The 21103-nt window shown below is 46.4% G+C and overlaps 1 protein-coding gene across 1 annotated transcript; it reads right to left on the minus strand.

Moving 5' to 3' along the window:
* Positions 1-509: 509 nt before the first annotated feature.
* On the minus strand, positions 510-18418 carry gfra3 (GDNF family receptor alpha 3). The gene is made up of 8 exons (XM_031587572.2): positions 17665-18418; positions 10074-10349; positions 8728-8820; positions 7987-8344; positions 6657-6766; positions 4001-4135; positions 2936-3066; positions 510-1428 (listed from the first exon to the last, which is right to left on the minus strand). Exons 1-8 carry the CDS (start codon positions 17702-17704, stop codon positions 1174-1176), a joined length of 1398 nt encoding a protein of 465 aa, XP_031443432.1. The 5' UTR covers positions 17705-18418; the 3' UTR covers positions 510-1173.
* Between the last annotated feature and the right edge of the window lie 2685 nt (positions 18419-21103).

Genomic DNA, 21103 nt, shown 5'->3' on the forward strand with positions numbered 1-21103 from the left:
GAGTGTGAGTGAAAGACAAAGAAAGAGAGAGGGAGAGAAAGAAAAAGAGAAAGAAAGAGACAGTGAGCGAGGTATAGTTTAGAGCGGCTTGAAATTAATTGACAATGTGTGAGAGAATTTTTTGTGTCTGACACACATGGACATGCAAGTGTGTGAGGTTAAGTGTGTGTGTAGGTCTGACTCATTGTTCTTGGCCCTTGTTTGTGTCTATACTGGTAGCATTTATGTGTCTGTCAAAGAGAGCTCTAAGATGATCCTGTAGATTGAAGTGAGAGAACCTTAAGATGAAATAGTTTCAAAAGGCACACACACACGCACACACACACACATACACAAACACACACACAGAGGCGCACACACATAAACAGGTACACACACGCAAACACACGCACACAAACTTACAGGCCCACACGCACACACATACACACACACAGAGGCACACTAGACAGAGGCACACACACACAGAGGCACACACACACACACGTAAATAAACAAACACACCCCTCATGTTTGAACTCATAGCAGTTTTAGTACACAGATAATAATAACATAACTCTATTAATAATTATAATAACAATGACTCATAACGTAAAATGGTACATGAAGGAAGTGCGTAGGCGTTTGTAGCGTTTGGGTTAAAGTCATTCATATCCACGCATGTACATGACACCAGCTGGGACCCGGGGCGTTGCCCAGCAACACACACTTCAGGGCGGAGCTTAAGAGTGGGAGGTGGGGTCATGGACCAGCCGCACAACGCCGTTGGCTCCCAATGCCGTGCTGGCCCCATTCTCACACCTGATTGGCTGAGCCGGGGCAAGAGCCAAGGAGAAAGAGCAGCTATGGTAACAGACTGTACAAGGCAATCGCAACCCCATGAATAGAGGCAGAGTGACTTTCACACACACACACACACACACACCGCAACCCCATGAATAGAGGCAGAGTGAGGGAGAGAGGGGGGTGAAAACTCTTTTGTCTGGGCCAACTCTTTTTTCAATCCACTCGCTCTATCCTCTCTTCCTCTTAAAAAAACTCAATGCTACTCTCTCTCTCTCTCTCTCTCTCAGTCCTCTCCACACCGCCCCCCCTCCCCTCTCCGTCTGTCTCAGGGTGAGTCTAGTCGTGTGTATATGGGAGGGGGGGGGGCGTGAAGGGGGTTCAGTGTCACCCCTAGGTGAAAGGACAGGCCAGCGTGAGTATGAACAGGAAGCTGAGCAGGAGCAGGAGGGGCAGTGCTGGAGCCAGCAGGGGGCGCCGCAGGCTGAGCACGCTGTGGACGCCGCGGCCCGCTGAGTTCAGGTTGGACACGGTGGCCTTCTCGGAGTACGGCGGGATGACGTGGAACCGTTCCACTATCTCTTCCTCGTCTTTAACAGCCTCCTGCTCTTCTTTCTCCTCCTCTTCCTCCTCCTCACTAGTCTCCACCTGACAGACAGAAGAAGATGGTGAGGATGATGATGATGAAGAAGACAAACAACAACAACAACAAGAGGAGGAGGAAGAAGAAGAAGAAGAAGAAGAAGAGAGGGTTAAAAATAGAAGGCCAGAGTGATGCAATTAAAGAGAAATCTTTAATGAGGGGGAAAGATATGGATGTCAGAGAAGTGAATGATAGAACTGAGAAACTTAGAAAGTGTGTGATGTATGACGGAGGGAAGGGGAGGGGAAGAGGGAGAGGAGGAGAGGAGGTAGGGATTAGGAGAGGAGGACCAGTGGAGGAGACAGATGGCATGAATAAATTAATACTAATGAAGCCTGATTGATACACCGCTTCCTGCATCTTCAGCTAATCCTCTCAAAGAGAAAGAGAGACAGGAAGGGAGAGAGAGACAGATGAGGAGAGAGAGAGAGAGAGAGAGAGGGAGATGGACCCACGGAGATGAAGGGAAGCATGAGAATGAGTTGGAATTAGAGCTTTAGCCAAGAGAGAGAGATTGAATTGAATCCTTTTGTCTGGAGGCCCAGATTATGTTCAGTGTTCAGAATGTGCACACACACACACACAATGTGCACACACACACACAATGTGCACATACACACTCTGTGAATTAATGAATGTGTGTGTTTCCTGTCAGTTCCTTCCGGTACAAGTGCAGCCAGAGATGTGCAGAAGCCCAACTGTTTGTGTAAGTCTGTCTGTGTGTGTGTGTGTGTCTGTGTGTCTGTGTCTGTGTGTGTGTGTGTGTGTGTGTGTGTGTGTGTGTGTGCGTGTAGGTCTGTCTGTCTGCGTGTGTGTGTCTGTCTGTGTATGTGCGTGTGTGTAAGTCTGTCTCTGTGTGTGTGTGTGTAAGTCTGTCTGTGTGTGTCTGATTCAGAGAGCGTGTGAGTTCTTGGATGGGATGATGCCTACCTGTTCTCAGAGTGTTTAGGAAGTGTGACTAGGAACGCTGAATGTTGGGTGAGTGAGTGAAGACATGCTGTATACTGACTTACAACTAACAGTAAGTATGTAGTAGCATAGCTGTGGGCTTTATGCATGTGTAAAGGCACTGGTTCAGGAGTGTGTGTGTGTGTGTGTGTGTGTGTGTGTGTGTGTGTGTGTGTGTGTGTACTAACAGAGTTGAGTGCAAGCTGCAGGTTGAAGTTGAGTTGATGGTTCTGTGTGATCTGGTGTGTGTGTGTGTGTGTACTAACTGAGTTGAGTGCAGACTGCAGGTTGACGTTGAGTTGATGGTGCTGTGTGATCTGGAGAGTGTGTGTGTGTGTGTGTGTGTGTGTACTAACAGAGTTGAGTGCAGACTGCAGGTTGACGTTGAGTTGATGGTGCTGTGTGATCTGGAGTGTGTGTGTGTGTGTGTGTGTGTGTGTGTGTGAGTGTGTGTGTGTGTGTACTAACAGAGTTGAGTGCAGACTGCAGGTTGACGTTGAGTTGATGGTGCTGTGTGATCTGAAGAGTGTGTGTGTGTGTGTGTGTGTGTGTGTGTGTACTAACAGAATTGAGTGCAGACTGCAGGTTGACGTTGAGTTGATGGTGCTGTGTGATCTGGGACGGCGCAGGAGGGGGAGGGGCCACTCCCTCCTCTGGATGTGACAGGAAGCTGCCCATGGTGGTTATGGCGTTACCTAGGAGACAGCGAATCAGAGTGCAACTTTACAATGGCAATCACAGTGACAAAGTTAATTCTACACAAACATGACGACACGCACACACACACACACACACACACATACACACACTGTCACGGCCCTTTTCAAAGGTGTTCCCTCGCAGGTGTGCTGGTAGTGTGGCAGGAGCCAGTCAGCCCAGTGAGGTACGGCGGTGTGTGTGTGTGTGTGTGTGTCTGTGTGTCTGTGTGTGTGTCTGTGTATCTGTGTGTGTCTGTGTGTATGTGAGGTACCAGTTTGTGTGTGTGTGTGTGTGTGTGTGTGTGTGTCTGTGTCTGTGTGTCTGTGTGTGTCTGTGTGTATGTGAGGTACCAGTGTGTGTGTGTGTGTGTGTGTGTGTGTGTGTGTGTGTGTGTGTGTGTGTGTGTCTGTGTGTATGTGAGGTACCAGTGTGTGTGTGTGTGTGTGTGTGTCTGTGTGTCTGTGTGTATGTGAGGTACCAGTGAGTGTATGGTGGTGCGCAGGTGTCCTATGGGTTGAATCGCTGCTGCTCTTCCTCTCCCGGCAGCAGTTGCCTGTCTTGGAATACTGGGCATGGACAGGGACGTGGTTTTGTGTGAAGGCTCATCTGACTGTTTTTTGAACTTTTTAGTCACCGTTTTTGAACTTTGAACTTGGTTCTGATTGGCTCTTTTTGATAGTGTTGGTTAAATAAAACAACGATTGGTACGACTCCACGGCACATTCAAACCCCCAATTTTGTTGTTTCACTCACGCAGTGTGCGTAACAACACACAAGCACACACACACACACACACACACACAGAAAATTAATTCCTTTCTGTATGTATTTTAATGAAGTGGACAGCTGTGACACTGCTAGAGATGCTGACAAAGGTGTGTGTGTGTGTGTGTGTGTGTGTGTGTGTGTGTGTGTGTGTGTTAAACTCACTCAGGCAGGTGTTATCAGTGAACAGGTGCTGAAGGTGTTGACAGTCCTGCCAGTGGTTTCCACTGCCCTCACAGTTGCACCACAGAGACACATCCATACTGCTATTCTGCACGTAGTTGGGGGTCATAACCGTGCCTGTGGAAACACACACAAACACACATCAGAACAGATACACTAGGTGATGCATACACACACGAACACACACACACAAACACACATCAGAACAGATACACTAGGTGATGCATACACACACGAACACACACACACACACATTAGAAGAGATACACTAGGTGATGCATAAACACACAAACACACATACACACACACAAACACACACATACATACACACACGCATGCATGCAAACACACACACACACACACACACACACACACACACACACACACACACACACACACAAACACACGCCCTCCAAAGAGTCATCAACACAGCCCAAAAAATCACTGGCTGCTCACTGCCCTCCCTGGAAATCATTGCCCGCTCCCGCTACCTCGGCAGGGCCAATAACATCATGAAAGACTCCTACCACCCAGGCCACCACCTGTTTACTCTCCTGCCCTCGGGCAGATGGTACAGGTCCTCGAGAGCAATGACCACGCGTCTAAAGGACATTTTTTTCCCGACGGCCATCAGAACATTAAACCCAGTCATGCACTAAACGTAAAATGTCCTTGTGCAATATTAATACACTAATCACTTTATTCGACTAATGCCATCTCAGTCACCTTACACATGTGTATAAACAAAGTGTTACTGTATTTATTGTAAAGCACCTCAGGGAAGAACGTGCAATCTAAACCACCGCACTTTGTTAAACTCATAACATAATTTTTTTTTAAGCTATTTGTACTATTTTTAGCTATTTGTACTATTTTTAGCTATTTGTATTATTGTTGTGTTATATGTTGTTGTTGTGTTATATGTTGTCCCTCGTCGCACCAACAGGAGCAGAGCTCCACATTTCGTTGTATGCAAATACAATGACAATAAAGGCTTTTCTATTCTATTCTATTCTATTCTACATGCACATACATACACACACACACACACACACACACCACACACATACCCATCCTCACAAACAAGAAAGTAACTGCACAGGCAAGGTTTGGTACACACACAGACGCACACAGAGCCAATCAGCTCACCTGTGACTATTATCATTAGTGTTAATGCAAACGCCTGTCAGACAGCATCATCACAACACCCTGAGGAAGCAGCGAGCTGATTGCTCCTGATGAAACCTCCTGATGTGGGAAATGGCGTGTATTGGGCATATGAGCGAGTGAGAGAGACATTAAGTGTGTGTGTGTGTGTGTATGATTATAATGCTAATATTAGGCAGGGCAGGGCAGGGCTTCATCCCCCTGAAGCACTGGTAATGCATTACTAATGCTTGCGCTCATTGTGCCGGACTTGGCACTGGGCGAGACCTGCTGAATGTCTGACAGGCATTTGCATTAACAGTAATGACAATAATCACAGGTGCCTCTGTGTGTTGCGTGTGTGTGTGTGCGTGTGCGTGTGTGCGTGTGTGTGTGTGTGTCCTGCTGAGATGATGGATCAGAGTAATCACAGTCCTCTGACATGGATGGAGTATGTGTGTGTGTGTGCGTGTGTATGTGTGTGTGTGTGTGTGTGCGTGCATGTGCATGTGTGCGTGTGCGTGTGTGTGTGTGTGTGTGTGTGTGTGTGTGTGTGTGTGTGTGTGACGTGGATGGAGTTAATCTGTGGGCGTCTGGATGCCTGGGGCGGGTGGGGAGTAGGAGGGGATGTAAGTGTACCTTCAGTCGCAGTGAATATTTTATAAACATTTAATAGGCAAACACACACAGGCCTCATAACAAACCTGCCCTACGCCAAAAGACGCAGAAGAGAGGAGGACAAAATACATTACAGTAATCACATTACAGTTTTTTAATAAAGTTAATGATGAGAAATCCAATTACATACTGCATTAAAAAATACATTAGACTGGAAATTCATGGAGGACTAGATGGTCGGCAGGAGAAAAAAAAGAGTTGGGAAGGGAAAATGTGTGTGAGTATGTGTGTGTCTGTGTGTCAGTGTGTATCAGTGATGTGTCCAGAGTAAGCTTTCAGACTCCACTTTCTTTTCAGTGTGTTTGTGAGCAAGTGTTGTAGGCGTAGGTTTGTTTGTAATGGGTTTGTGTGTGTGTGTGTGTGTGTGTAAGTCTGTGAGTGTAGCGTATTGTGTGTATGTTTGTGTGTCATTCTCTAATGAGTCCTGTGTAGGCTTTGAGGCACATGTGTATGTGTCTGTGTGTGTGTCTGTCTCACCGATCAGTCCTGTGTAGGCTTTGAGGCACATGGCACGTGTGTGTGTGTGTGTGTGTGTGTGTCTGTGTGTCTGTGTGTGTGTCTGTGTGTGTGTGTGTGTGTGTGTCTGTCTGTCTGTCTGTCTGTCTGTCTGTCTGTCTCACCGATCAGTCCTGTGTAGGCTTTGAGGCACATGGCACGTGTGTGTGTGTGTGTGTGTGTGTGTGTGTGTGTGTGTGTGTGTGTGTGTGTGTGTGTGTGTGGGTGTGTGTGTGTGTGGGTGTGTCTCACCGATCAGTCCTGTGTAGGCTTTGAGGCAAATGGCACGTGTGTGTGTGTGTGTGTGTGTGTGTCTCACCGATCAGTCCTGTGTAGGCTTTGAGGCACATGGCTCTGCTCTCTCTGGCACAGCCTGATGAGGAGTAGAGGGAGGGCTGGCAGTGGTGCTGAAAATCTGCCAACCTGGCCCTGAAATGGACGTACAAACACACACACACACACACACACACACACACACACAAACAAAGTTGAGCTCCATTTTCTGCTTGCGTAACGGCTCAACTCTGAACTTCTTCGATCTCCAGTGACGCTGTTTCACCATCTCCCCGCACTAAACACAAAACTCCTGGCACAATTGCAGGGGGATAGTGCAATATATATATTTATTATAAGGCTCCTCAGAATGTTGGGGATAGTGCAATATTTATATTTATTATATGGCTCTTCAGAATGTTGGGGATAGTGCAATATATATATTTATTATACGGCTCTTCAGAATGTTGGGTATACTGCAATATATATATTTATTATACGGCTCCTCAGAATGTTGGGGATAGTGCAATATATATATTTATTATACAGCTCCTCAGAATGTTGGGGATATTGCAATATATATATTTATTATACGGCTCCTCAGAATGTTGGGCATATTGCAATATATATATTTATTATACAGCTCCTCAGAATTTTGCAAAAAAGTTCCATTGATTTGAATGGGCCAGCCAAACGTTCGTAGGTCTCATATTTCTTTATATTGGCCGATGCCATAAATTAATTCACATCTTTTATATCATTCCGGAAGTAGTCCATTCACTTAACGTAACGGAAAGTCATTGTAACTTAAAGTCAGCAAGTAATTGTTTGCTACGCAACACTTGAAATTTTGATGTTCTATTTGCGTGGAGAACTATTTTTCTTAGCGGAAGTTGCAAAATAATTTTTGGAGGAATGTCTTTTATCATTTTGGCAAGTAGCCATATAACGAGCAGGATAATGTATAGTCCACCAGTCAGTATCGGAAAATAAATCCCTTAAGGATGAAACAAGACCGAGTCCTGTTCTTCCCGTCGGTGGACTATACCTTATCCCTTACATATACTTGGATGATTCAGACCACACATCTCATTGTCTATAGTGTGTGTATCACTTGTCTGTGTGTGTGTGAGAGAGTGTGTTCATTTTGTGTGAGTTTAGTGGGGGGTGACTCAGTGTTTGTAAGTGGTTGTTACCTCTACAAATAAGTGTGCATGAACACGTGCATGTCCGTTAGTCATATGGAACATTGTGTGTGTGTATATTTGTTTATGTGTCTTTTTGTGTGTATTTATGGGTGTGGACATCTTGGTCTGTGTGTGTGTGTGTGTGTGTGTGTGTGTGTGTGTGTGTGTGAGTGTGTGTGCGTGTGTTACCTGCACAAGTTGTCCGTCGTGCACAGCCCCTTCAGGTGGAGGCAGTTGGGCGGGCGGTCGTACTCGTGGTCCTCGTAGGAGCAGGACGGCACGATGGTCTTGCGCCGGCGCTCGCCGCACAGCGGGTCTGAGCACGGGCAGAAGAGCACGGGCAGGCTGTAGTCCTCGGGCACCCGCTCCAGGAAGCGCCGCAGCGCCCGGTGGCACTTCTGCCGGTTGCAGCGGTCGATGCCCTCGGCGGCGGGCTTGGTGCAGGCGGCGGCGTACTCGGAGCGCAGGGCGCCGCACTTCTCAAACATGCCACAGTACTGAGCCGCCTTCAGACACTGGTTCTGCCCATCCAGAGAGGGAGAGGAGGCTGGAGAAGGAAACGGAAAGAGAGTGTATGAGTGAGAGAGAGAGAGAGAGAGAGAGAGGGAGGGAGAGAGAGAGAGGGAGAGAGAGAGAGAGAGAAAGTAAAGGAAAGAGGGATGGAGGGAGAGAGAGAGGGAGGAATGAATGAATGAATGAAGAAAAAGTAGAGATGAGAGGAGAAGATGTAGGCCAAAGGGAATGGGACAGCAACAAGGTAGTTGGAAGAGAGGGAGAGATAAGGAACAGAAATAGAAAAAAGAAAAGCAGGTGGAGCTAAAGTAGAAAGAGTGTGTGTGTGTGTGTGTGTGTAGTGTGTGTGTGTGCGTGTGTGTGTGTGTGTGTGTGTGTGTGTGTGTGTGTGTGTGTGTGTGTGTAGGTGTAGTGTACCTGCCACTAAGGAGTTTATCCTGAGCGTGTCCAAACTCCTCCGTAGCTCTTCTTCCATGTCCTCATATGGGGATGACTCAATGTCATCATAACCTGGAGCAGCACACACACACACACACGGGCAATAAATGCATTGACACAACTCAGTGACGCCATAAACCCCAGAAAGACACACACACACACATTCACACAGTACATTAAAAGCACATGACGTCATTCACATTTTTATGCACTAAGACCCCACTTCCTGGACAAAGAGATATGTAACGCTTATCAATCAAACACACACAGACACACACACAGAATGGGAGATAGAGATTTCTATCAGACCAACAATAGGAACAGATCTCAGACTAATTAGGCTTGCAGTCCTGGGCCATTAGCTTGTCATTATCTGTAATTAAGAGAGCTGTGGCATGAGATTAAATGACAGATTACAGCTCAGTCCTGATTACCTGATGAACATAATAGCCAGCAGCGCTAGGCAACAACAGAATACATGAACTAGCTCCATTCCTCACTGGTCGCCAAAACTATTTACGGTTTCACACAGAGCTAGTCGCACACTACTCGCATAGAGAATTTCAAACCTAAACACCCTCACACACATACACACACACACGCCCGCACACACAGTGAGAGATACAAAATGCCGCAAACACATGCCGTACAAAATTTACACAGACGGGTTTGTTTCAAGAATAATGACGGTGGTCCTTGCTCATCGAGGTCAAGGAAAAGTGGTTAGGAAAAGGCTATAGGACCTGATGGAGCAGCCTCATACTTAATAATTGTTGAGAATGAAGAACTACGAATTTTATTCATAATATTTTATTAATTAAGGTCATCAGCTATCTGCACACGCGCAGTGGCTCCGTGGTAAGAAGATTGCTTTTCTCGAAAGATGATGCATTTCCCGTTTCTCTAACCACCGTTGTACAACGGTTCACTGAAGACGAATGAATATTCATTTTGAAATGTATGATATGCTTAGTTGGTGGGTGTTCAGGCAGGTAGGGAGAGGGTCAATCTTGTCAAACTAACGCAATTAAAATGTTGACAACAGCAAATATCCAGGAACAACGCTTCTAACGACTGATCTCGAACTGTCGTTCCAACCACCCAACTTTACAACCATGTTTACGACTGATCATTGGAACAACTGTAGGCTTTCAGGAAACACCAAATCGCTGAACGACGGTTGTAGAAACACACCCCAGATCAATATACACACACTCCCACACACACAAACACATGGCTCACCTTGTGGGAACCTGAAGGCCCAGTAGGCCTTGATGCAGCGTTCAATACACACACACTCCCACACACACAAACACATGGCTCACCTTGTGGGAACCTGAAGGCCCAGTAGGCCTTGATGCAGCGCTCCTCCTTGCGTGAGCCGCGCTGACAGCGGCAGTGCAGCAGGTGACGCTTCACCTGGAGCAGGGAGCTCTGCGTCTGCAGGCAGCCCTGCCGGGCCTCGGGGTCCAGGCGGCCATCGGCGCTTCTCTCCAGGCAGAGGTCCAGGTGCTCGAGCAGCGTGCGACACTGCCGCTGCTCCTGACAGGACCGCCGGGCTTCCAGACAGTCCAGTCCTCCAGTCGAGGAGCAGTGCACGCCTGGGGAGGAGTGGGAGAGAGAGGGAGGAGTGGGAGAGAGGGAGGAGAGGGAGAGAGAGGAAGGAGTGGGAGAGAGGGAGGAGTGGGAGAGAGAGGAGAGGAGAGGGAGAGAGAGGGAGAGAGAGAGAGGGAGAGAGAGGAAGGAGTGGGAGGGAGGGAGGAGTAGGAGAGAGGGAGGAGAGAAGAGGAGTGGGAGAGAGGGAGGAGTGGGAGAGAGAGAAAGATTGTGGGGGGTGAGAGGGTGCAGAGGAGATTGATGGGGGGGGGGTGAGAGGGTGCAGAGAAGGACAAAGAGAAGCAGGGAGGAAGGGAGAAAGAGAGAGAAAAAACCTGTTTCAGGAAGAGTTTGTGTGCGTGTGTGTGTGTGTGTGTATGCCTGTGCACAAGAGTGAAAAACAAAATTGATAGAAGGGAGAGCTATTTCACAGTAATTTTAGGAGTATGTATTTCTGGAAGTGCAGAGGGCAACATATATAAATTAAACTACAGGAAGTGAAGGCTGCTATTCATGCAAGCAGCCAGTGAGTCACAAGACCGTGCTGCGGTGGCTAATGTTTAGTGTCTTTTTTGGGTCAAGCAGCCTTTTTAGTCCTCTGCCACTCTTTGCCTGAAGTTCTAATTCCCATAATCCCGCTCTCCTAAGACCTGTCATCTGGAAGAGATTTTTGCTGACATTTAACAGATTTCACACCTCAAAATAACAAAATGCACACAACACACAGCACGCTTCTGCCGCTTTGTCTGAGTCTGATAAACGCAACAAACACCACACACACACACACACACACACACACACACACACACACACACACACACACACACACACACACACACTGACACACAGACACACCCACACACTGCTGAGATCATGTCCAATCCGACCGGATTTGAAGGACAAACACATTACTGTGGACAGCTTTGCAAACTGTTTCGAGTGTAGTGGATGACATGAACTGGAGCTCTGGGGTCACAGAGAGAGAATTCTGATCTTAAATAATGACTGTAGATCGATTGGCCAGAAGCTCCATGGTTTAAATAACCTTCTTCTACAGTCAGTCATTATTGAACAGGTGTCACTGAGTTATTACCCACGACGTGACAAGATCACACTCACACACACACACACACACACACACACACACACACACACAAACACAAACACATACACACACACACACACACACACACACACAAATACATAACACACACACACACACACACACACACACACACACACACACACACACACACACACACACACACACACACACACACACACACACACACACACACACCTTCACTGCCCAGGGAGTTCTCCATAACTCTGTAGGCCTAGAGGACAGATACACACTCCTGATCTCCAAAGCTGATCTGAGGACTGCAGGCTGAGACTAGATTAGGGTCTGAGGAGGGGGTAGGAAATGGAGAGTCTGATCCCAGGTCTGCGGTAGGATCTGGGTGAGGACTCAAGATGGCTGCAGCTGTGACAGATCCTGCGTCAAAACATACAGCACCTTCACCCTCTCACCCCCAGCACCATATCACACTGCATATCCACCAGATCAATACAACTCAATCAGGTCTCTGAACCAACTCTGAGGTCTGCGACACTTAAACAGGAGCTAACCCTAGAGTATAGCACTGGGAAATAAACTGGGTTCTGGAGTCTGACGATACAAAAGAACGAGATCAACATTGTTTGACCAGGACGTTCCCCTTCGACCCGACAATATATGCAAATCTCATCTCAAATGTGATATTTTTTCATTGTCCAGTCATCATACAGCATTGCCTATTTTGATGTATTTTTGTCACCACCTGAACCTTCTTGCACAATTTTGCCCCATTTCATTTTCACTTCCTAGACCTTGTTAGAGACAAAGGCAGATCTGCTCTAAAGACATGGTTCTGGTTGTGAGTTAATGACAACAGTTTCTTCGAGTTCCGTGTGAGTGACGTGCAACTAGCCCACTTGTACAGCATTAGCAGTGTTGCCATCCAATGGAGATGCATTTCAGCAGAGCCGTTGAGCTGCCCTGTTCTCAACATCCCACTTGCACTGATCACCCCAGGCATCATGGGTTATGGAATACCAGTGGTGCACATTAGGAATGCAGTACATTCTCATTTATTTAGTGAGCATGTATTCATTCTTTTCTCTCACCACAACCTTGTTTGTATACACACACACACCTCTCAGTGCTGAGAAACCCAGTGGACGTAAGATTACTTCCCTATAATTCATGTGTCCACTGGTTTTTTTTTTTTGTGAGGAGTTTCCGGACTTTCCCCTTTTCAAAGAGGGCCTTTGTTTAAAAAAAAAAAGAAAAAAGAATGAGATCCTTCGCAAACATCCATCCACTCCTCTGAAGGAGGGTTGGTTTGTTCATTGCGGTTAGCTTCTCTGTCTGCTCGCCTTCCCATCGGACAGCCAAAGGATGGGGGAGCATGCTGGTTCACAATGGCAGCCACTGAATCAGCCAGGTGGGTGCCACACATTGGTGTTGGCGAGGTTACGTCCCTATAACTCATGTGAAGTCCACTGGGTTTCTCAGCACTGAGTATATGTCACGGTTCATGAATTCATTCCATGTTAGGTCTCCTCGCCATTTTCCTTGTTGTCCGCAATGCAACCTCAGAGTCCTTGCAAACACAGACGCGCAGGGCTCCAGACCTCCTCTGCAGTGAAAGAAATTGGTAGTGGCTGCATATATATTTATATAAATATACATTCAGCAGTACGGCAAAGAAAAATGAAAAAGTAAAGAGGGGAGGATTCGTGAGCCTTTGGATGGAGAGGCATCTGTCGACTGGTGGCTGTTTATCAGTGACACATTTGCTGAGGAAGTATGGCTTTTTCCCGTACGCCTACAGAATAGCTTGATCGATGTGGTGAGAGGTGATGCTGGAAGAAATAAAAATGGAACTAAGAGTGCACAATTTATCTAAGTTCCATCCTTCTAGATGCTACTAGGAGCGTGTCCAATTTTGCTCAGCTGCCTGCCGTGTTTGACTGGATGTTGAAGAGTGTTTGACTGGATGTTGTGGGTGTGTGACTAGATGTTGAAGAGTGTTTAATTGGATGTTGTGGGTGTTTGCATGCAGTGGTCTTGGAGAGGCACCCAGTTCGTTCTGCATAGGCATGATGGAGTCACAATCATTTCAGAGAGCTGCAAGGCTTCCAGAGCAGTCAACAAAAGAAACAAATGAACCTTCACAACATGCAATCATTAATGTGTAACAGCAGGCTTTATTTGTCAGAGATGTGTCATTCAAAGAATGCCAAGTTAAACCTTTGTTTAATTTGGTGAGCAATTTACTGTTAACATTTTCTTCAAAATTATTTTCTAAAGAGCACTTTATGATCAGTAGGTATGTGTGTGTGTGTGTGTGTGTGTGTGTGTGGTTTGCAGTGTTGGCTATGCAGGGGGATGACACCTGAGATAAAAAATTGCCCTGCACAGTCCTGGGATCAGGGATTGGGGATGTGGAATATGGAACTCTACCCAGGACCTCCATCCCCGACAGAGATCCACGCAGGCAGGTGTGTGGACGACAAAGACACAGTTCGTACGCGACCGCAACATTGCTCTGAACAGTCACCACCACCACCACTGACATGTCAATTAGGGGGTTTAAATAGAGAGTGACACTGAGAGATGTAGAGACACGGGGACGAGCACACCTACATCGATCAATCATTTTAAACGGTGAAGAGGAAGAGACAGAGCGAGGGATGAGGGCATCGGGGGGCAACAGGAGGGGGCAACAGGAGGGGGGAGAAAACAGACTCAGTGTGGAGGCACGGTCCAATCAGACCCATGCTGACATGAGTCATTCTGTCTGTCTGTGTTTGTATGTGTCTGTATCTGTGTGTCTGTGTGTCTGTGTGTGTGTGTGTCTGTGTGTGTGTGTGTCTGTGTGTCTGTGCGTGTGTGCGCGTGTGCGCGTGTGCGCGTGTCTGCGTGTGTGTTTGTGTGTTTGTGTGTGTGTGTGTGTGTGTGTGTGTGTGTGTGTGTGTGTGTGTGTGTGTGTGTCTGTCTGTCTGTCTGTCTGTCTCAGTGTGTGTGTGTGTGTGCGCGTGTGTGTGTGTGTGAGAAAGAGAGGATGTAGTCTCCACCAACAGATCCTCACCAGATACAGAGAGACATCCTAAGAGCCCTGCCCAACAACGGGAACCACAGACCTCACAAGTACTGAAAGAAGAGGACAAACACACCTGTCAATAAGGTAAGGACTTCAATCTATATGTGTGTGAGTGATGGCTAATGTGTGTATGTGTGTGTGGGTGTATGTGTGTGTGTGTATTTGTGTGCGTGTGTGTGTGTTTGTGTTTGCTTGAGATTATGCACATATTTGTTTGCTTGAAAGTGTCTATGTGTAAGCCTTAGTCTTTGTATGTGTGTGTGTGTGTGTGTGTGTGTGTGCGTGTGTGTGTGTGCGTGTATGTGTGTTTGTGTGTGCGTGTTCGTGTGCGTGTGTTTTTGTGTGCGTGTGCGTGTGCGTGTGTGTGTGTGCGTGAGAGTGTGTGTGTGTGTGGTTGATGCATTAGCTGGAGATGGCCTCACACACTCGGTTTCAGCCGTATATCTGCCCATCAATGACATCATCCAGCTGGGCAACCGCCACTTAGCCACTCTCTCTCTCTCTCTCTCACTCACACACACACACACACACACACACACACACACACACACACACACACACACACACACACTCATTTATGTTCACCCACATATTCATTTTGCCACAGACATGCCTACACACTCATACAAACACATTCATTGACTCCAACACACACATACGAACAGTTTCAGAACAATTCTCCAGGGTTAATAACCCTAGGTCCAAACAAATCTGTCCGTGTTCTTTATTGTCAGTGCCCCCTCCCACACATGCACACACACATGCACACACACACACACATGCACACACACACACACAACATGTTTCTCTGACATTGCTGATCCTTATGCACTCCTTTTACCACTATGATACACCTGAATGGCAGATCAAACTGAATCAAAGGTGTGTTCTCACATGAAATATGCACACACACAACCCCTCTGATTGTCACTTGGCTCCCGGCTCCAAGGCAAGGCAGAGGCCCTACGCCATCTGCCATCTCCATGTTTGTGTTCCAAATCCTGGTTATCAACACACCACACACTCACACCCCTCCCCTTCCCACAAGCTCTGGTTAACCTAAAAACACCCCGCACAGACACACTTAACCTAACAAACGCCAGCCACTGACACACACACACACACACACACACACACACACAGCTCCCCTCTCTCTCCACACACCTGAAAACCCCTGTACAAACGGTATATTCTCTCAAACCTGCAACCGCTCTCTCCACTTCCTATACAGAAAGTCCCCTGCTTCACTAACCTCACACTCAATACCCACCCTCACATACGCACACAAAACGCAACCCAAAACACTGTGCAGTGCACACAAGTCACACAGACACTACTCACAGCTTCAAAGTACAAGAAACACTGGAAATGCATACAAGCTCACACTCGACACACTTAAACATACTTTGCCAATACGGATTCGCACACCCCACCGTCATCCCTCCTCCAGCGTCTTTGTGTGCGCTTCTTAAGTGGAGCCTATCTACTGGAGAAAATCTTCATCTTTCTTACCCTCAATATATTCAGTTGATTTTATTCGGTTATTAAGTGTATGTTAAAATTTTATTAGATTTATTTAAGTCGTGCTGGAGCGTTACTTGGGAGACGTAGTGGAGGATATAGCATAACACGCAGATGTAATCGGAACGGCATGTGGTCTATCTTCAGTTTTACAAAGATTAAATGTGTGACAGCGGTCCCCCGGTTTCAATCACATACAATTTAAACCACCTGTTTATTTCGTCGTTCACATCTCGTGCCACCTCCCAAGCACAGATCTCTTTGCTCCGTGTCGTACTCTCCGTAAACACACCTGGTAAGTATCTAACGCGGGCGCCCACCTGGACATTGATAAGAGCTGTCACTACTGTTTGTCAAAAAGATAGTGTGTTCCTGCAGAGCTTTTTTTACCCGACAGATAACATGTGGATGGCAAACAACAAAATATATAATATATTATTGATTTAAAATAAAATTAAACTAAGATAAGTCCACTTGTGCGTAATTACCACAATAACAACCGGCCATAGAGAATAAAATACACTTGTCATTGAGCCATAGCTTGTAGGCCTACGCCCACGGATTGAGCTCACGGGAGGCCATGTCAGAACACGCGCCGCTGATATATGAGCCGACCCTGGGGGATACACGCGCAGCCCATCAAATGTGCACTCATTAACAAGTGTGATAAATAAACAGCACTCTCTGTCTGCAAGAGCATAAAACTGAGCCGAACTGCCCACGCGGTAGGCCAGCAGACAAGTGAAAGCGGCGACGCTCGGTCACTATGGGATCTCTGTCGTCGTCATTACATAGACACAACATAAAACAGAATGGCATAACCGACAGTAGGCTATGACAAACACAATTATTTCCCTTCTGACGCTCTTAACATTCTCAGACTTCACGGTGGCACTGCGTTTACACCGTAAAAGTGAGTGTTCTTATATGTGCGCGAAAACTTCACCAACTACATGTCAAAGTAACCCTGCGACTGAGCCATTCGGGCTGAATCTGTTCTACTGTGTGTGTCTGTATATGTATGTGAGTGTGCTATTCCCAAGGCCCACGCGTTACTCACTCTGTGAGGGATCTCATAATGTAATTAGCTTTGTCCCAAGACTCGTATTTATAGAGCAGCGCACAGCTCTGCCGATACGGATTACGATGATTATTTGATAGCGGCCCGAAGGACAGCCCGCAATCCAATTATGATCTGAACACCGCATGCAGGCGACCAGAAATTAAATGCAACAAAATTCGAGCCGAGGCAGCCGAGGGACTGAGCGACTATGTTCTGCCTATCAAAGTCCAATATAAATCTACTCCTCGCAATTCTCCTTGTAAGTTGAATAGGCCCAGTAAATACTTTAATTAGCCTTTAGAGGAACATTAACATTTGTCTTTTCATTTAGAGCTTCACTGAGGATAACGTAATTAAATTAACAGACCATCCACTTTTGAAATGACTGGCCATCTGCTGGATGTTATAAAAAGGGTATAGGTGATAGATTCGATATTAGACAATTCATTTTATTTACACGTAGGCTATTGGTTGGAAATGTTGTGACAAAGTCACTTATACTGCATTTAGGGAAGAGTGCCAAAAACAAAACACTAACATTAGGGAGGCAAAATGATGATCGGAAAGCGGGAAACATTGTCGTACCTGGTGAGAAGAAGCTGAGGAGAATTCCGAGAAGGAACATTCCGCCTTTTCTCAGCGCGTCAGTGACTCAAGGCTCGTGGTGCTGAGGCTGCCGCGATCGGGGATCAGGACTTGGATAGAGCGTCTGCCCGTTCCGATCTCTTCCTTATCGACCCGCGGACTCAGGAGCCCACCACCCACATCCACTCACACGCGCCGCCGACCTATTGCTTCCCCTGGACGCGCGGAGACAAAGCAGTCTGAGGTGGGAAATGTACACTGAATTCAAATGTCCATGTGAAAGAAACAACAAAGCGGCACATAAAACTTATTACGGCATATCATCCAAAAACGCCTCTGTTTGATCACATAAGAAACCACAAAATAAAATGAACTGCTGGTAGCCTAAAGGATTGTTAAAAAAGGCAAAAGTCCCCTCAAAGCGATATCCCCAAAATACTTCAGCAAAACCATCGCATTTTGGACCGCTTGAAAGTGTCAATACGTCTGCGCGTCAACCCAGGAGCGTCTGGCCATCAGAAAGACTTCTCTTCGATCTCAGCCACAGCGAGGTTGGTACTCTGGTATCTCCGTGCGCTGATGAAGTGGATATAGACTGCTGCCCACACGACACTGCCCGCTGCGCGCTGCCAATCTTGCTGCGAGCGCGAGGACTCTCCTGTGAAATTCGGCAGCACTCTAGCGGCGATTTTAGCGAGTTCCGATTGGCTCGTGCAGATGTGCTGGCAGAGGCGCGTCGGGTGCAAGACCCCCCTTCCCCCCATTCCCATGCGGGAAGTCGCAAAATGCTAAACTTTCCATCTGGACTCCCATCACAAAGTGACCACGGGGGAAGTTGGCCTTTATCGATTTTTTTTTCACCGAAAAGCAAAAATGTTTTATCGTCTTCAGTGGCGCATCAAATGTGAAATAAATTTCCAGATCCATTAAGGCTCTGCGAGGGATATATCCTACGGTGTAAGCAAAGATTTATATTGGGCAATTTACCGAGAACACTTCATTTCACCTGCAGTATTACTGGCCTACTGCTATAGCTACAATGGATTCTAAAAGAACACGAGGTCCAATACACCTTAGATAACATTATTGCATATAACTGCATATTTCTGAGAATTGATTATCGTGAATATCACGGGGTGATGGGGGGCGTGGGGGGTACCTCTGGTACATATTTAATTTGACATAGTGAGAAGATTGGCCTTAGCTAAGTGTCAGACTGATTGTGTTTATTGACTGATGTCTTTTACCTTTGGGATGCTTCCAGAACATCATGACTATGCATGGAGTGTGTGTGTGGCCTGAGATAATCACAGATAACACTCAGGGGGCTCTCTGAAGCCCCCAATTTAATCTATGTGAGTGAGTGTGTGTGTGTGTGTGTGTGTGTGTGTGTGTGTGTGTGTGTGTGTGTGTGTGTGTGTGTGTGTGTGTGTGTCTGTGTGTGTTTGTGATTGTGTCTCTCTCTGTGTGTGTGTGTGTGTGTGTGTGTGTGTGTGTGTGTATCCACCAGGGCTAGTGAGGACACACACAGACTCCTCGCCTGCCCAATCTCTCCTTCTCATCTCTGCTCCGATCCTCTTACCCCTCACCCTCTCTCCATCCCATCATCCTCCTCTCCTCTATCAGTCCCCTACATCCCTCCTCTTACTGTCTTACGTCCTTCTCAATGAACATGATCCTCTTCACCTCTCCACGCCTCTCGTGTCCCCCCCTTTTATACCTCCCCTCCACTTTTCAATTTTTTTTGCCTCTCTCCCTCTCCCTCTCTCTCCCCCCTCTCCCTCTCCCCCTCTCTCTCTCTCCCCCTCTCCCTCTCCCCCTCTCTCTCTCTCCCCCTCTCCCTCTCTCCCTCTCTCCCTCTCCCTCGTTCCTCTTCTCCATCTGTCTCTCTGTTGCCACCTCCCCTCCTCATTTAGCTCTCCTCTCTCCATCATTGTTTTACGATCGTCATGCCCTTTTCTCTCGAGTGCTCAGCCCAACACTATTAGCCCCCTCTCTCTCTCTGTGTGTGTGTGTGTGTGTGTGTGTGTGTGTGTTGTGTGTGTGTGTGTGTGACCGAGAGGGAGTGGGCGTAACTGAATGTCAGTGTGCAAATAATTATTATGATTTACTGGCATTAGCCATGTTATAATAATAATTACAATTATTATTATTATTATCATTATACGAGGAAGCGGACTGATAGGTGAGTGAGGGCCTCTTCTATAGAACATTATCACTGAGGCTGAAGAACACTGAGACAGAAGCTACAACTCTTTTGTCATTCTTTATATATCAATATCAATATCAATAATGTCAAAGCACCCACCACACCTTGATTTGAACACGACAATTTGATTTGAACTCCTCAAAATACCAGAGAATAAAACGATGCAAATGACTTCCACCTTTAATATCTCCTAACCAATAGTGCATTATTGCCAATATGGTTTGTAAGCAATGCTAGTTTTGTACAATATATTCCAAGCCTGGCTTCTTAAATATGCACAGTTTGAAGTTGTGGAGCTCCAACTCCATCTTGGCTACCCCCCCCCCCCCTCTTCAGATCATTCATGTAGGAAGGATTTAATGAATATCAATCAGAGAGAACGCCAGATACGGCCCCTACCTTAGAGCCAAGGGGCATCCAAACTCTGGAATACTTCTGCAGAATGAGTGGTGAAGGGGATATTCCCAGTTTTAAAATGGCATATTTTCTATGTTATGAGAACACAAGGCCGTTCGGATTTTTTTTTTTTTTTTTACCAGTCCCCAGCCTGACACAGTTCTCTTGAATGTCTTGTTTCAAAGTGCAAGTTTGAGTTTGTAAGGGAAGACTTGATATTGTGGCAACTGAGCCGAATTTTGAGATCTCTTAAGAATTGTTGTATAGAACTTCAGACTTATTTCTGACTGTTTCCAGAACCATCTCTATAAATGAACTGTCTATTTTTCATTGTTAACTGCAACCACTCATGTGACATCTGCTGGGCATACCTTAATAAAGGTTACCTGACTTCTTTTAGAGTGACAGAGGGATGGATGCAGCTGAACCAAGGTAACCAAGGGCAACACTAAGATCAGTGTACAGCAGATTTGAACATTCTGTAAAGAGAAGTGACGATATACTGAGGACTTCGCAGGAACAGCTTCTGACCGCATAGCAATCGCTTCACAAAATGCTCTCAGAAAAATTATGGTTTGGAGGACTGTGTAATTAGCAACTACTGTTTCAACACAAGTTGGGGAATATCTTAAGATAAGGGAATCGAAATGATGGCAATTATTTTACATGAACACTGCACACAGATAGGAGGGGAAGCTTGAACATAAAGTGTGAAAGATGAAACATTTATCCGTCTGAGTTTAGTAGAGTCTACACTGTGATCGTGTGTTGTTTAATGGAAATCAAATGGAATGGGTGTCGAGCTTTTGCATGTTTACCTTTCTAGAAGAATTT

This window comes from Clupea harengus, chromosome 20 (assembly GCF_900700415.2).
Source record: "Clupea harengus chromosome 20, Ch_v2.0.2, whole genome shotgun sequence".
Lineage (NCBI taxonomy): Eukaryota > Metazoa > Chordata > Actinopteri > Clupeiformes > Clupeidae > Clupea > Clupea harengus.